This window comes from Echinops telfairi, unplaced genomic scaffold (genome assembly GCF_000313985.2).
Source record: "Echinops telfairi isolate 266 unplaced genomic scaffold, ASM31398v2 ScPeMD7_7467;HRSCAF=8505_1, whole genome shotgun sequence".
Lineage (NCBI taxonomy): Eukaryota > Metazoa > Chordata > Mammalia > Afrosoricida > Tenrecidae > Echinops > Echinops telfairi.
In genome coordinates this window covers 41,449,544-41,464,776 of record NW_022111368.1, presented here as the reverse complement: position 1 = coordinate 41,464,776, position 15,233 = coordinate 41,449,544, and the positions used below count along the sequence as shown (strand labels likewise).

The 15,233-nt window shown below is 54.2% G+C and overlaps 2 protein-coding genes across 2 annotated transcripts in view; one reads left to right on the top strand and one right to left on the bottom strand.

Moving 5' to 3' along the window:
* The window catches only part of RETSAT (retinol saturase), a 15,794-nt gene extending 5,028 nt beyond the window's left edge, over positions 1-10,766 (top strand). The window contains exons 4-11 of the mRNA XM_004713872.2: positions 2,482-2,683; positions 3,102-3,299; positions 4,484-4,603; positions 8,452-8,590; positions 8,776-8,885; positions 8,966-9,132; positions 9,294-9,453; positions 9,599-10,766. Of these exons, the coding sequence (XP_004713929.1) occupies positions 2,482-2,683; positions 3,102-3,299; positions 4,484-4,603; positions 8,452-8,590; positions 8,776-8,885; positions 8,966-9,132; positions 9,294-9,453; positions 9,599-9,738 (1,236 nt within the window). The 3' untranslated portion in view covers positions 9,739-10,766. The remainder of the gene's footprint in view (positions 1-2,481; positions 2,684-3,101; positions 3,300-4,483; positions 4,604-8,451; positions 8,591-8,775; positions 8,886-8,965; positions 9,133-9,293; positions 9,454-9,598) is intronic.
* The window catches only part of TGOLN2 (trans-golgi network protein 2), a 7,015-nt gene continuing 2,495 nt past the window's right edge, over positions 10,714-15,233 (bottom strand). Inside the window, exons 4-5 of the mRNA XM_045283866.1 lie at positions 14,641-14,724; positions 10,714-13,281 (exon numbers count right to left, since the gene is read on the bottom strand). Coding sequence (XP_045139801.1) covers positions 13,276-13,281; positions 14,641-14,724 — 90 coding nt within the window. The 3' untranslated portion in view covers positions 10,714-13,275. The remainder of the gene's footprint in view (positions 13,282-14,640; positions 14,725-15,233) is intronic.

Here is a 15,233-nt window from a genome sequence, read left to right as displayed (position 1 = left end):
TTGTTCGACCCCCAAAGGGGTTGCGACCCACAGGTTGAGAACCGCTGCTCTAAAGAAAAAAATACACATGGCCAACCAGGAGATGGAAAAATGCCTCATGTCATCAATCATGATGGACTGACTGATGGTCAAAACCAGTGAGATAGCCCTTCCCACTCTCGCTCACGGGGATGGCTGTTTGTTTGTTTTTCAGTGGGAAGCAGCAAGTGTTGGCGAGAATGTGGAGAGACCGGAATCCTCACTGCTGCGAGCGGTGGCTGGGGGTGGGGGTGGGGGCTGTATAACGGTCAGCCTTGCGGAAAACAGTTCAGCAGGCCTTCAAGAGGTTGAACATAGAATTATCATATGAGCTGATCATCCCACTCCCAGGTGTATATCTCAAATAGAGTGACAAGCAGGAAGGCAGATGCTACTGCTGAGTTAAGTAATAAGTCAGTTGCAAGAAAGTGTATGACGCCGCCTTCGTGAGATGTCTACAACAGGCAAGTATGGAGAGAGACCACAGGTGATTAGTGGTGGCAACCAGGGAAGGCAGACCATTTCTGTTAAGGGAGGGAGCAGGGAACTTTGGGAATAGGGTGATGGCTGACAGAAATTAATGTCACTGAGCTGTCTGCGTGAAGCTGGGTGAGATGACAAATGCTTTGTTAGCACGTCTACAAGGGGGCTCCAGGCTTTTGTGGGAGAGGTCAACCTGTAGAGACGGTCACTGGGCTCTGGGCCATGACAGAGGTCGGGCAGGTGGATCCTAGGGGGCTGATCTTAACAGGTGCCAGAATGAAGAAGATGTGCCTACAGTTGGTAGTGGTAACGCTTATACTCCCCCCCGCCCCCTTTAATATAGAATTGACTTGTTTGGTCTGTGAAATCTGTGTTTAAAAGGAGTTTGTGGGGGGAAAATGGAATTACAGAATAATGGGATTTTTCCACGAACTTTTTGAAGGCTTCTGTATTTGCCACAGCAGGAAAGCAATGTCTCCTACGAGGAAGGGGACTCTTGAGTGTAGAGGAGAAAAGTCCGAGAGTACAGAGTTTTATAAACATCCCAAATCGGCAGGATTTAGGGAACCCTGGTGGCCTAATGGTTGTGTGTTGGGCTGTGACTCCCAAGGTCAGCAGTTCTGAACCACCAGCCACTCCAAGGGAGAAAGACGGGGCTTTCTATTCCATAAACAGACTCTCGGAAACACGCAGGGCGGGTGGTCCCACCCTGTCCTCTGGCTGTGACTCCACGGCAGGGAATTTGGGGTTGGGTTTGGGGCTGAAATATTTCCCCCTGCATATGGGGTTATAAGAAAGAGGGAACCCCACAAAACATCACAGGTTCGGTAGGCGCAATTGTACAGCGATAATAAGTAGAGATTATAGTAAAGTCATAGAGAGCATGAGAGTTAAAGGATGGAGTCAAGTAATGGAGTCAGACGCAATTCATGGTAGCATAGCTCACCTCAGCCCGGCTTGATGGTCCTCATGGAGGGGGCTTAGCCGCCAGAGAAGAATCCGCTGCTTCGTCCTCCTTAGTCACCTTCTCCAGCCACCCTCCTGAGAACCAGGGAGCCTCCTTATTTATTGCTAACCATGCATCATATTACTTTAGGGGGATACATCACAGCATCATGCGTCACAGAGAAGGGCAGTACAATTCATCCTTGAACAGGTTTGATCATTCTGGTGTCTCATACAATAAAGCAGGCAATTACTATCCTGGGAGGCATGCAAGCCCCCTGATAGCAGATAACAACCTACGTCATAGAGAGGGGTTGTAACATAGGCAATACAAGCAATAGGAGGGGGATGACCTAGGGGTGAACGTGCAATAGTAAGAGGAGGGAATAGGGGGTCATGTGTGGCAAGATAGTAACCTAAGCTTAGTCATCTTAGAGTGGTCCCGGGCTTGCCTATGGGCACTGTTTTGAGGGAACAATAACAGAAAGGAATGGGCCCTATTTGTTGTGGGATAAGCAGTGGTGTCTGCTTGATCTAGACAGCTGATACCTCTCAGTGAGAATGACTCCCAATCCATTCTTGATGGTCGATGTTAGGGAGAATAACCTCTGACCTACTTTCGCTGCCTAGTGAACAATTATTTTCAAGCTAAATCTGGCATATATTTTGGGGAGACAACTTAAGAGAAATCCTTTTGTTCCCCACACCTGCGCCCAAGAAGGTGTGACCTTTGACCCAATGTTTTCTCCCCCAGAGGGTTTGCTGCTTTTGTCCTGGTTGATTGAGAGTCCCGGGCAAGCTGTCAATCAACAATCTGGTTTGATCTATCTTACCGGAGCCTGGGCTGCAGCCAGCTCCGTGCCTGCTGTGCTCTGCAGGGGCCGGCCCACGGACTCCGGACCGCGCATGCAGATAAAGTGTCTGTGGCTCACTGTGTCAATGAACGAACGGGGCATGTTGCTGGGCGTGGTGATGCTGCCCCGGGGTCCCCGAGGTGCTGCCTGCTACTCAGTGCTTGCTTGCTTGCTTTCCCAGGTGGTCTCCAGGGGAGCCATCCACGCCATCTTCCTGAAGCTCCTCCCGCTGCCTGTGGCTCGGCTCCTTTGCAAGGGTGGCCTGCTGACATGGTTCTCGCCGTTCTTGCGGGCGTCCACCCAGAGCTTGTCTGAGGTCCTGCGGCAGCTGCCGGCCTCCCCTGAGCTCCGGGCTGTGCTCAGCTACATCTTCCCCACCTACGGTATGTAAGGCGCAGGCTTGGGGCGGCTCCTGGAGGAGGGTGCCGCTCTCCTGCCTCCTGGTCAGACTTTCTTCCCAAACCTGCTTGACTGACTGAAATGGTGCCATTGAAAAACCCCAGCCCATTGGGGCTGGTGGGTGAGAAGCGTGCTCGCCCTGGTAGAAATTCCCCTCCTGCACTACCCAGATGAGGTTTCTGTACCACCAGCTCCGTCCCCACTGAGCTTGGCCGCCTGGCGGTTTGCAGGGCGGGCTTTCCTGCCAGACCAGAGAGATGTAAAATACCCTTTATTTGGATGGACACAGGCCACTGACTGTCCTGGGTTCCGGGGAACCCTGGGATCCTAGTGTGGCCTCGGCCGGTGTGCCTAACCGGCTTCTGTGGGGCACTCTCACCTTGTCACCCCTTCCTCCTGTAGGCGTGACCCCCAGCCACACCACCTTTGCCATGCATGCACTGGTGGTCGACCACTACCAGAAAGGGGCTTTCTACCCCCGAGGAGGCTCCAGCGAAATTGCCTTCCACACCATCCCCGTGATCCAGCGGGCCGGAGGGGCTGTGCTCACAAGGGCCTCCGTGCAGAGTGTGTTGCTGGATTCCGCCGGGAAGGCCTGTGGTGAGAGCCTGCCCGGGCCTCGGGCTGCCAGGGCTGGGGGGGGGGGCGGCGGCGAGACTGGGCGCAGAGAAGAAAAGGCCCTGGAGGCCTGAAGGTATAGGGCTCAGCTCATCGTGAGGCGTTAGAAGCTGAAATCTGCTAAGGGAATAGTAGGTCTTGAGGTTCAAAGGGAGAAGGAAGGATTCTTGGTCCGTGTGACTAAAACAAAACCAAACTCCCGACCCAACTGCCATGGCGTTGACTCTGACCCACGGAACCTTGCAGGGTAGAGCTGCTCCTTCAGGGTCTCTGAGACTAGCTTGGTATAGGTCCAGATAGCCCCATCTTTATCTTGTGCAGCTGCTGGTGGGCTTGAACCATTGACCGTGAGCTTGGCAGCCTATCGCGTAAGCCATTGTGCCACCAGGGACCCTTCCTCACAGAGTAGCAGTTTATTCAACAATAGTGACATTATGCAGGAATTCGGTAGTATCTTGGATGTGGGCACTAGGTCTTCCTGGATCTTTCTGTCCATAGGTCTCCCCACATAACCAAACCCTTTGCCATCCTGTCAATTCTGACTCGTGGCGACCCCAAGTCGTACAGGGCAGAGCTACTGCAGACATTTCTTGGTTTAATCTTTAGAGAAACAGTTCTCCCATAGCACCATGGGGTGCGTTCAAACCACCAACCTTCAGGTTAGTAGTTGCACACAAACCATTTGCACCACTCACCACTTAACCACACCAGAAACCCCATCGCCATCGACTCCGTGCTGGCCTATAGTGACCTTATAAGACAGAGTCGAACTCCTGCTTTGAGTTTCCAAGACCGAAACTGTTATAAGAGTAGAAGTCCTCCTCTTTCTCCCAAGGAACAGTTGGTGGTTCTGAACTGCTGACCTTGCAAATCGCCGCCCAACTCCTTAACCACCGTACCACTAGGGGTTCAATAAATGTTGACTCGGGATGGATGGAAAAAAATGAGTAATGTGGACATTCCACAGGTCAGAATGGAGGCCAGGAGCATGCCCTGCCCTCACCCTGTAAAAGGCGGAGAGGGCCCAGAACCCCCTTGCCCTAACTCGGGCCAGTCCTGTAAGCTGCACAGAGAGTTAAAGCCCACTAGGGCTGAACTCTGGGAGGAGGCAGCCCGGGCAGGAGTGGAGTCAGCCAGACAGCCTCACCCACCTGCCGTGTCTGTAGGTGTCAGCGTGAAGAAGGGCCAAGAGCTGGTGAACATCTACTGCCCCGTCGTGATCTCCAGCGCGGGGCTCTTCAATACCTACCAGCACTTACTGCCGGAGCAGGCCCGCGGCCTGCCAGGTGAGCGCCGGCTCTGCATCACCCTCTCCACTGCCTCAGCAGTTCTGCTTCCAGACTCCGCTTGCTCAGCCCGCCTCATGCTGCCTGTCTCTCCCTTGGCTACCTAAACCAGCTGCCCTCTGACCATCCTAAGCAGAGACAGTGCGAATGCTGTCTCTCAGGCAGCCGCTCGCAGCGAGCCCGTGCTGGGGGGTGGAGAGGGGGAGCGGGGCAGGGGCAAGTTTCTTTCTGTCTCATCCTCCCAGCATTCCTCATATTATTCTCAGCATCTCTATCCCTGCTCCCCTTGTAACCTCTGCCACCATTTTTTCTCCTCTTTAAGCCTCCATTTCAAGGGGCCTGTTTCCAGTTTCTCTAGATCTTAGAGCACCTTTCTAAGCGTAATGGTGAGTCCCCAGGGAACATTTCTGGGTTTTCCTTGAGCTTGTGGTGTGAGTTCCACCCCTTTCCTTCATCGTTCCCTGGTTTCGGGGAGGAGGGATTGCGCCGAGTGAATCGGGAGGGAAGCCGAGGCCGATGGAGAAGACAGGACAGACAGAGGGGTGGTATGCCTTATTTGGGAGCCAAGGATAGCGTTTTCTGCTGCTCTCAGGACCTAGCTCCTCTGTCGTTCTTCTATACCGTCAGCGGCGCGTTTGAAATCTGGACCCAGGCAGGAATAAGCCTCGGTGCGGTCATCTCTGAGGGCCGAGTATAAAATCAAAGCCTGGGTGTGTGCAGGGGAGGTGGGCGTGTTTATGGTTATGCCACCTGTCTGGTTACTGAGTGCTGCTCTAACGTCAGTGCCCTCGTGGGTGGTGGTAACTCACAGTTTAGGAGGCTGGGTGACTGGATTCAGGGCTCCTGCTGTTACAGGGAGGCTCGCTCTGGATTGGCTCCCAGGGTAGCAGGAAGGTCCCGGTCTCCTTTCAGCACCTGTGGGCCCAGTGTTGAAGGTCTCCCATGTGTATTGTCATCACTCCTCCCCGGGGCCAGGAGGTTCTCAGAGCAGGGAGCTGGCTCCAAAGAAACGCGCTTGGCTCATTTTCCTTCGTGACAGCGGTCTCCTGATCTCTGCTTGCTTCTTTAGTCTCTTGCTACCGCCAAAAAGGTTGACTGAAGATGCAGCCAATCCTGTAGCTAATATTCACAGTCGTCATCAGATCTGCCTCATGCACAAATCCTCATGGAGAGGTGTTGCTTTATAACACACAGGAGAATGACATCAGGGTCAGAATCTTGGCCCAGCCAGGTTGACACACACAGGGATGCAGTTGGTGGACAGACGGAATTTTCCCACGAACTGTTTTGAAGCCCCCTCCTATTTGGGGGAGACACCTTACCTCCGTGCACCATGGATAAATCTGAGAGGCCTGGCCTCTGTCCTTGCATTTGATCCTCACAGTTTCCAGACAGAGAGATCACCCTAATGTTGATGGTTGGGGAAATAAAAACCCCCAAAGCCCAGCACCCTGCCATTGAGGCGAGGGCGCCTCCCTGCGGCTCCATAGGACAGGGCAGAACTGCCCTTGTGAGTGCCCGAGACCGTAGTACTCTATGGGAGTAGAAAGCCCCTCAGAGCAGCTGGTGGTTTCAAACTGCGGACCTTGCAGTTAGCCGCCCAACATAACCCTTACATCCCCAGGGCTCCTGAGGAAATAGAAACCTCTAAAGGTGAAGGAAGGTCCTGAGGCCACCCAGCCTGACCCGAGAGCGAGGCTCTGTGTACCCCACGCAGCAGGCTGAGTGTGCGGCTTCAGAGCAAAGGTCTCACCAGAAGGGCCAGGAGAGCAGGCAACCACGTGGCAGAGCCAAGGTTAGTTAGCTAACAGGTTACCGAGTGAAGGCCCTGGGGCACCTCTTGTAACTCCTGGGGAGACGAGAGGAAAGGCCGACTGGCGAGGAGGGGGCCGATACTGCAGGTGAGCTCCTTTGGCTAGGGTGGGCACTAAGAGTCAGGAGCACCAGGCCAGCTGGTCAAGAGCAGAACCTTCAGTGGAACAAGGCAGAGGGCAGGCGTGCCGGTGGCAGCTCCCAGAGGAGCTGGGGGAAGTGGGCAGGTTAGGGCTTGGTAGAAGAGCAGGGCCTTCGAGTTCCTCCTGGGCCGGGTGGCATGGCTGTTGTAATGGCTGTGGGCTGGGTGGCCCAGAAGACCAGCCTCCGGGTACCTTTGCCTCACTGAGCTGGGCCTGCTAGCATCCGCTGCCAGCCGAGGCCTCTTGCTGTACAACTGGGTGAGCGGGGTCGGGTGGGGCAGAGTGCACTGAGTCACAGGTGTGGGACGACCTGTCTGCTTGGCCTTTGGTTCTGCTTGCCTCCTGCTGTCACCCCTTACCCTCTGCCCAGGACCCCTGCACCCTGACACGGTGGGTCCCACGGCCCGCCTCCCTCAGGCAGCTGTGCTCCACGTGCCAGCTCTGCGTGACCTCCCCTCACTGTCCAGTTAGTCAGTGTTCAGGCGCTTACGTATTTTTGCCCTGAAAACACTCTAACAGCGCCAGCCCACACCGGCTGAAGGGCTACCTGGCCCGCTCGGGTAGGAGTCAGATGTGCGGGCGTTTTGGGGAGTGCCAGAGATGGGCTGCACCACTGAGCTCTCAGGTGCTGGGAGACTTCCTATTTCCCGGGCTTCTTCCAGGTCCAGCTCCCTCAAAGGCAGTGGTTTTCAACTTTCCTAATGCCGCAACCCTTTAATACGGTTCCTCAAAACAAACAAAAAATATATAGTTCATGTTGTGGTGATCCCCCAACCAGAAAATTATTTTCATTGCTACTTCATAACTGTAAGTTTGCTACTGTTATGAATCGGGCGACCTCTGTGAAAGGGTCATTTAACCCCCAAAGGGGTCGCGACCCCCAGTTTGAGAACTGCTGCTCTAAGGGATGGGAACCAGCGACCGGGATCCTCTAAAGAGGCAGAACCAGTTGGGGTTGAGGGTGGACGTGGGGTGGTCAAGTAGGGGAATTTGGGGGACTAGAGTGATCAATGCTGAGCCGTGGGGACCACTGGGGGTAGTTGGAGGAGGCGGCTCTGGGGCTCCTAGCCCTGCTGTCTGTGGAGGCCTCAGAGAGCCAGGGTTCTGCTCATGCAACCTGTCGCCGGCTGCTGGGCCTGGTGGGAACGTGCTTCTGTGGCACTGCACCGGCACCAGCATAGATGGGCCAAGCTCTGCTGCCCAGGATCCAGGCCGCGATGCATCTGGCCTCAGGCGCTACGTGGGGATCGGAGGGGAGAAGCAGGGAACCCGGTTCCCCTTCCTTCCCTCTCAGGCTGCGCCCCTGGCTGCATGCCTTGTCCGATAGTCATGTCCCTTCCTCTCAAACCCATTTCTGGTGTGGGGTTACAGGCACCTTCCCCGGAACGGAGCGCTCACGAGGCTCTCTGGAGTCTCCCGTGGATGGCCATCCGAGTTCAGGAAGGTCTCTCCTGGAAGACCAGACAGATGGTCCTTTTCTCTGGGGGCCCCCCAGGGCCTAGCAGAGGGTTTGGAACATTTTTGTCAGGACTGGGGGGCAGCCGTCTTGTGATGTCTCCCACAAGCAGGCTCCTGGATGGTCTTTGGAATAGGGACAAAGACAGACTTTGGGGTGTCAGTTTGCAGCACGCTGGTTTGGGATTGCCTGCTGCCGAGAAGTAGGGAGGCCCCGTTGCCTGGGTCTGGCCTGCCTGCCCCACCGCCTGCATGGGGCTGAGCTGGCCGTCGGAGGTGCCGGCCGGCCTGAGTGCCTCTGGCCTAGGTGATTAGAGCAGAGGTAGGGGGCTAGGAGTCTGGGGCCGTGCCCTTCACCGGTTGCACCCGAGCGGCCTACCAGGTCGGGGAGGAAGGCACAGGTGAGCGGCTGCAGGTCACAGCCCCGCCCTTTGACAGGTGTGCAGCAGCAGCTGTCCATGGTGCAGCCCAGCCTGGGCGTGTTCTCCGTTTTCATCTGCCTGCGAGGCTCCCAGCAGGAGCTGGCGCTCAACTCCACCAACTACTATGTTTACTTTGACACCGACATGGACAAGGCGTAAGGCTGTGTGTGCGCGCGCAGGCCCACGCTGCCCACTGCCTCCGGGAAGTAGGGTGGGGTAAGCGGGCAGGCACTGACTCTCCAAAGGGCGTTTTCCTTTGGGCTGCATGGTCCCCCCACGGTGGGGAGCCCCTGTGGGGAGCCGTGAAGACATGGGCGGGCAGCTCCTCGTCTCCCCACAGGATGCACCTCTACTACTCCAAGCCCAGGGACAAGGCAGCGGAGCACATCCCCTTATTCTTCATTGCTTCCCCATCCACCAAGGACCCGACATGGGAGGCCCGCCACCCAGGTGGGGCAAGGGGGTCCTGGCGAAGGGCTGAGGGGCCAGGCAGGCCAGGGCAGCAGTGGTGACGGGCTTTGTACCCCCAGACCGCTCCACCATGATCGTGCTGTTCCCTGCCGCCTACAAGTGGTTTGAGGAGTGGCAGGGGGAGTCCCCGGACAAACGCAGCAGCGGCTATGAGACCCTCAAGCACTCCTTTGTGGAAGCCGCTATGGCCAGCGTCTTGAAGCTGTTCCCCCAGCTGGAGGGGAAGGTAAGGAGATAGATAAGAGTGCCTGGTAGGGGGGAGGGTCAGAGACCTGGGTCTGCCGTTTCTGCCCTCCCCTGAAGAAGGCCCTCAGTGACAGCCCCGGGAAGCCGATGGTCCAGGAGCTGAAGTGGGAGTTCCCCGCACCTGCCCATCTCGCTCCGCAGGTGGACAGTGTGGAAGGAGGATCCCCGCTGACCAATCAGTTCTATCTGGCCGCTCCCCAAGGGGCCTGCTATGGGGCCGACCACGACCTGGGCCGCCTGCACCCTCACACGATGGCCTCCCTGAGGGCTCAAAGCCCCATCCCCAACCTCTACCTGACAGGTACACTGACTGCCCCACTTAGAACTCACTATTCCTGTCCCGTTCCCCACCCCCACCCCGCCCGTGCTCCTGCTTGGAGCTGGGCGCCCTGGTCCGGCCCTCTGGGTTTCATCGGGTGCTGACAGGCTCTACTCTTGCCTCACAGGTCAGGACATCTTCACCTGTGGGCTGATGGGGGCCCTGCAGGGCGCCGTGCTGTGCAGCTGCGCCATCCTGAAGCGCAATGTGTATGCAGACCTGCAGAAGCTCGGCTCGAGGGTCCAGGCCCAGAGGAAGAGCCAGTAGTTTCCCTTGGGCCGAGGCAGAGGGCCTGGCCCCCCGGCCGGGACACATTCCTGGCCCCATTGCCCCGCAGTAGCTCCGTGTCTATGATTTAAAGCACATGTCTGATTTCTGAACAGAGTTCCAACACCCTGACCGAGTGCAGGTTACAGGTTGGGAAAGGTGAGTTTTGCTGGGGCAGATCATTTGGTGTCACTTCAATAGTTAGTTGCTTACTCCCCCTGCTGACAGCACGGGCCACACTGATGCCCGTGCCTCACTCTGGTGGTGGGTGCTCCTGAAATGCTGCCTCAGGCAGCAGGTCCAGGTCTGACTGGGCTGCAGGACTTCCACACTGCTCTGTAGAAAAGCACCAGCCGATGCTATCAGGGTGAGCGTTAAGACTGCTAACCATAAGGTCTGAGGTTCAAACCCACCAGCTGCTCCAAGTGATAAAGATGAGGCTTTCTGCTCTAACTCATTAAAGATTTACAGCTTCAGAACCCCTCTGTGGGGTTGCTGTGAGTTGAAATTCACTCTAGCAGGAGGGCTGGTGTTAGGTTTTAAAGTCCTGGGCATGGCTTTGGCACTGTGTTGTTTTACTGACCCTTGACACTCTCAGGCCCAGGAAATGCCCACAGCAGGTATGTGCTTCCAACAGTAAAACTTAAGGCGAATGCTAGAACCTGCAGTCAAGTCCTCCACTGGTCTTTTTGATGGAGGTGGCCACTGGTGCCAGCCCGAGCCTCAGGGTTTATCCTCCAAAGTATTGGGGAAGGAAGCTACGAGTGGGCGCAGGGCTGGGCAGATGCCTTCACTGGGGGAGGAGCAGATTGAAAGGGTTTCCAGGCCAAGGGTGCTCGCAGCAGGTGACAGAGCTAATAGTGCTGGGACGGCCAGCCCCACTGCCTTGGAGACCTGGGCTTGGCGGGATGGAGAGGCAGGAAATGAAGGCTTAAGTTAAAAAAAAAAAAATCTCTTAAACTGAAGCACCAAAGATCTCATTTTACTAAACTTTAATGTACTGCTAATAAAGTTAATGATTTATCGCATTAACATTTGAAAATTGCTGTTTGCTCTTCAGTGGTACAAAACTACATTGAGGAGGCTTTCACAGAAGCTAGTTCAACATTACATACTGGAAAATACTCATCAGTACACCAAATATGCGTTTAAAACATACAATTAAGTAGTTGTAACCAAGTTATTCAAAAGCTGAACATGTAAAACAGTGGCGTCGACTGTGAGTACAGAAAAGAATGGAAACGATTTCAATGGATCATTTATTTAACAAGGCAGACTTAGGACTCAGACCTATGGCAACGTGCACTGGCTGGGTTGCAGTCCTTTGAAGCACCCTAGGGCCCCCACTCCTACATCTTGAGGGTTTCTAAAGTGGGATTCTGTAGGTGCTTCACATCTGACCTGTGCAACTCGCTGAGGTGAAATCCAGCCTTAGCTGTTGTAGATCAGTTAGATCTGGAAGTCTCTTCAAAGTCCAAGTCACCCTTCCCAGCCAGTTTTCAGAGTGGCCTGGCAGAATCACCAGGTATGACATGTGGCATCCTCTCCTGTGTTCAAACGGTGAGACTAGCGGCATCATTCAGGGTAACAAGTTACCTATAAAAATGAAGCAGGCTACGAATTGGGGTGGAGCAGAGACAAATGGTTGTCCAGCAGAGAAAGGCCAACAGAGAGGCCAAAGTACAGGCTCCTGACTAAACTGCTTCTCCAAGCAGTGAAAGGTTCACACACAAGCTTCAGACCACTGCCAGCTTTTTAGAAAGCTCGCTCTTGTCTCCTTAAGCACCTGTGCGGGTGGCTGGAACCAATGAAAGTGGTGGCTCTTTGGGAAAAAAGTCCAAGTGGGAAGTGCAATGGGCTGAGGTGTCGGGAGGGGGAAGCAAGAGGGGAAAATGGAAAGATGGCTTTGGTGACCTGATAACCTTTGGAGAAACATCGTACGCACAAAGACAGGAACCAAAGAGTTTCAAAGATGCTGAGAATTACTAGGGAGATGAAACAGTAGAAGGAAGGATGGGTTGGAGAAGAGGGGACGGGCTGGGGATGCGGGCCTGTGTGAAGGGTGGAAGGGGTGAGGAGAGGCAGGCGTGAAGACCCTGGAAGATTCTTCTGCATGGGGTCAATCTTCCCATGCTCTGAGGGTGTTGGGCTGAGAGGAGCAGCCCTCCCTCCCTCCTCCACCTGCATACAAGAGCTTACCCGTCCAAGAACGAACCTTGAACTCAGGGCCTTGGGCCATCTTAAGCAAAGTTGGAACTAACACAAGGGGGCTTCAAAAACTCCATGAAAAAGGAATGAAAAGATAATGGAATTTTACCACCACTTTTTGAGCCCTCCCTCGTATGACAAATAGGATGGCCGGAACTTTCTTCAGCCTGACTTCCTCCACCCCAGTTCATGGCTTCCCCTTCCTTCCCATGTTCTTTGCGATCCTATTTGTTTTTCCTCGGGCCGAAGAGTGGAGCAAGGCTAGAGCTGTTTTACATAAAACCTCAAACAACTTGATCCAAGATACTACCCTCAGTATGCCAGGAGAAGCCGACTGAGTTTCTTAGACCCAAACGTCTCCTGCCATGAGCTGGAAGGAGGGCTTCCAGTGATGACCCCTTAGCACTTCCCCTCAGCTAAGACCCCCACCCCCACCTGATGGCAGGGTGAAACAGCCCAGCTCCTTTCTAAATAGAAGCCCCTCGGTTCGTTTTAGGTGAGGCAAATGGAGTCGTGGGAAAGCTCTTTCCTAACAGCCCTTTGAAAACCACGCACAAAGGCCCCATCCCCGCCAGACGGCTTTCTTGCACAAAGCACAAACCTGTCCTCAACTTCCGGCATGGAAGAAGATCCCGCTGTTTCAACTATCAGTCATATAATAAAAACTGGCAATAGGAACAGGTTTTAGGGCTTTATGCTCAGAAACCCCAAGTTCATTTTTATATTTAAGTTGATTCATTTGATCTAAAATTTTATTAAAACAGCAGGAAAATGTGAAGAACTTAGGCTACACAGGGTGGGCGGGCAGGCAATAATGCACTTTTCCAACATGCGGTGTGGGTTTGCTGCAAGAGTCGCTAAAGAGAATGCTGCGTTCAAATACGCCCTTGCCTGCCATGCTCCCTCCCCACCGTCTACAACTCTTGAAAGGCAGCCCCCCAAACAAGGGGCCTGAGTCACTGGAGCGGCAGAGGCTACCCCAGGCCTGCAAAGGGACACAGCACAGTGCAATGCTAGCTGGTAAGGGGTGACTCTCCTCCCTGGCCAAGGCTGGGGCTCAGGTTCCACTCCCTTTGGTCGTAGCTGCGTTCCCACCCACATCCCCTCCCGTCACACTCAGAGCGCAAACGATAAATAGAGAGAACACACAAGTACATCGCCAAAGTGCAGGTGCAGAAAAACACAAGCAATTCCCTGGCTCCGCCAGCCCAGGCTTGCCACCACATCCCAGGAGAGAGTGTCTTTCAGGTCCCAAGACTTCACTCTTCATTTCTCTTGATTTCACACCCAAATCAGCAGGGAGGACAAGGCTCTTGAGGGGTAAATAAATCAAATCTGAAACAAGAGTGACACAGTCCATCAGTAACGTCATCTTTCCAGAGGATCGGACTCTATCCACTACTCTGGTTTTGGCGGTGGGTGGGAAATTGATCTTATAAATGTTGTAGCTGAGGGGCGAGATTCAGAACTGAGACTGATCTGCCACCAAAAAGCAATCAATAAAAATAAAAACACGTGCAATTATTTGTAAAGCCAGTTTGAAGAAGCCGTGGAGGCAGCTTATGAAGCAAAAAAAAAAAAAAGCCCCTCATGGGTTCAGTTTCTTGGTTAAGAAGTTTAGGATCGTGGCTCATGGGAAATCGCAATTAATTGGCCTGACCGCTCTTTGCCAATGGCCTCGAGGTGGCTAAGGAGAATGAGCAAGAAGCGTGCTGTCACACCCTGTGGGAGTCTACTGTCCTTGCTGTCACAGGGAGCCTGTGAAGAGCACCCCCTCAGCTCCTGCTGCTGTGGGGGCGGGGGGAGGAGGGCTTTTCTTTCGGGCAGCCCATGGGCCGCTGCACTCAGGTCTGGGGACTCAGCGTCTGCGTGACAGGGCTCATGGGGGGAGCTGGAGGACTTCGCTGCTGAAGAGTGGTGTCAGCAGCCTTTGTGATCATAGGAACGTAGCCATGTAGGCACCACCCAGACCTAGTGGCCCAGATTGCTCAGTAACATGTGTGACCCACTGGTACAGTACAAAAAGAACCGGTTCAGTTCCGTGATACAGCATCAGAACCACCCAACTCTTAACATGAGTGAAGAGTAACTGAATGGAAGTAAGGTGTCGACGCTCTGCAACGAGACATGTAGAGAAGCGCAGTGAACCCTTTCAGGAGCCTGCTGTGTGCATGTGGACTGGATTATTGGCAGAACTGTGGGGAGTGACATGCATTCCAAAGCAACATGGTTGCCGGAGCCCTTGAATGGGGGACTGCGATTTCTGACTCTGCCAGCCATGAGCCATGGTTGCTATGCAACACGCACACTGCCCTTTTTGTCCAAGAGGGGGATGACATCTACCGCAGGACAGCTACCTACCATTTTTCCTGTTCTAGTGTACCCACACTTTCCAAATTTGAGTCCATTCCACTTTTGCTTTGTTGGTCATGATACCAACATGTAGTGGCAACTGAAGATTTGGGGCCTCAGTTTCCGTATGCCCTAAAGAGGGTGCTTTTAACTCTGACACTGTAGTAAGTATATTCACCCGTGTACTTTGGGGTCTGAAAAGGGTCAGGGAAATGGCAGCAGCTTTTCTCCCCAGTTCTCTCCTACTGCTGCTGCTGCTGCTTCGCCAGATGCAAGCCCACCACCGGACCCACCTGACAGGACACACCCCTCCTCCTGGGGACCCGACTGCTCCTCCCTTACCTTCTGATCCAAACGCTGGTAGTCACCGGCCTTTGGCCGTCGAACAACTTTGGATTTTTTCCCTTCCAGAACAAAAGCAATAATCTTGAAGAAAAAAGAAAATGAATGCAGTATTTAAGAAGGGCTGGTGTATTGACAGCAACCTTCAAGAGTGGCCCCCTCCCCTAACAGGCCTATGTATGTCGTAAGTCAGGAAAGGCTCTGCCAAGGCTCTCCCTTTTCTCTGTCGTCTCTATGGTTCTTGAGCCTTGCACTAGCAGCCAGTCCTTTGACCTACCCACGCTGGGAGGAGTCAGCTTCTATCCATAGCCCTGTGCTTCAACAAGCTGCTGGGTGACCTGCAGATTGTAGGTTAGTCTGCTCCTACAACTACCCAAATCAGGAGGAGTCTCCAAAAGGATGCCCGACTCATCAATTTGGGGCTTGCTGGCCTCCACAATCCTGTAAGCTATGTCTTTTGAGCTAAATTGACCTCAATCGGCCTGCACACACACACTTCACCAAATGCTTCCCTAGTGACCCCGGCCCAACACACACTATCACCCCACCCCTATGTTCTTCAACAACTGCACTCTGTAGCTCACCCCCCCCCC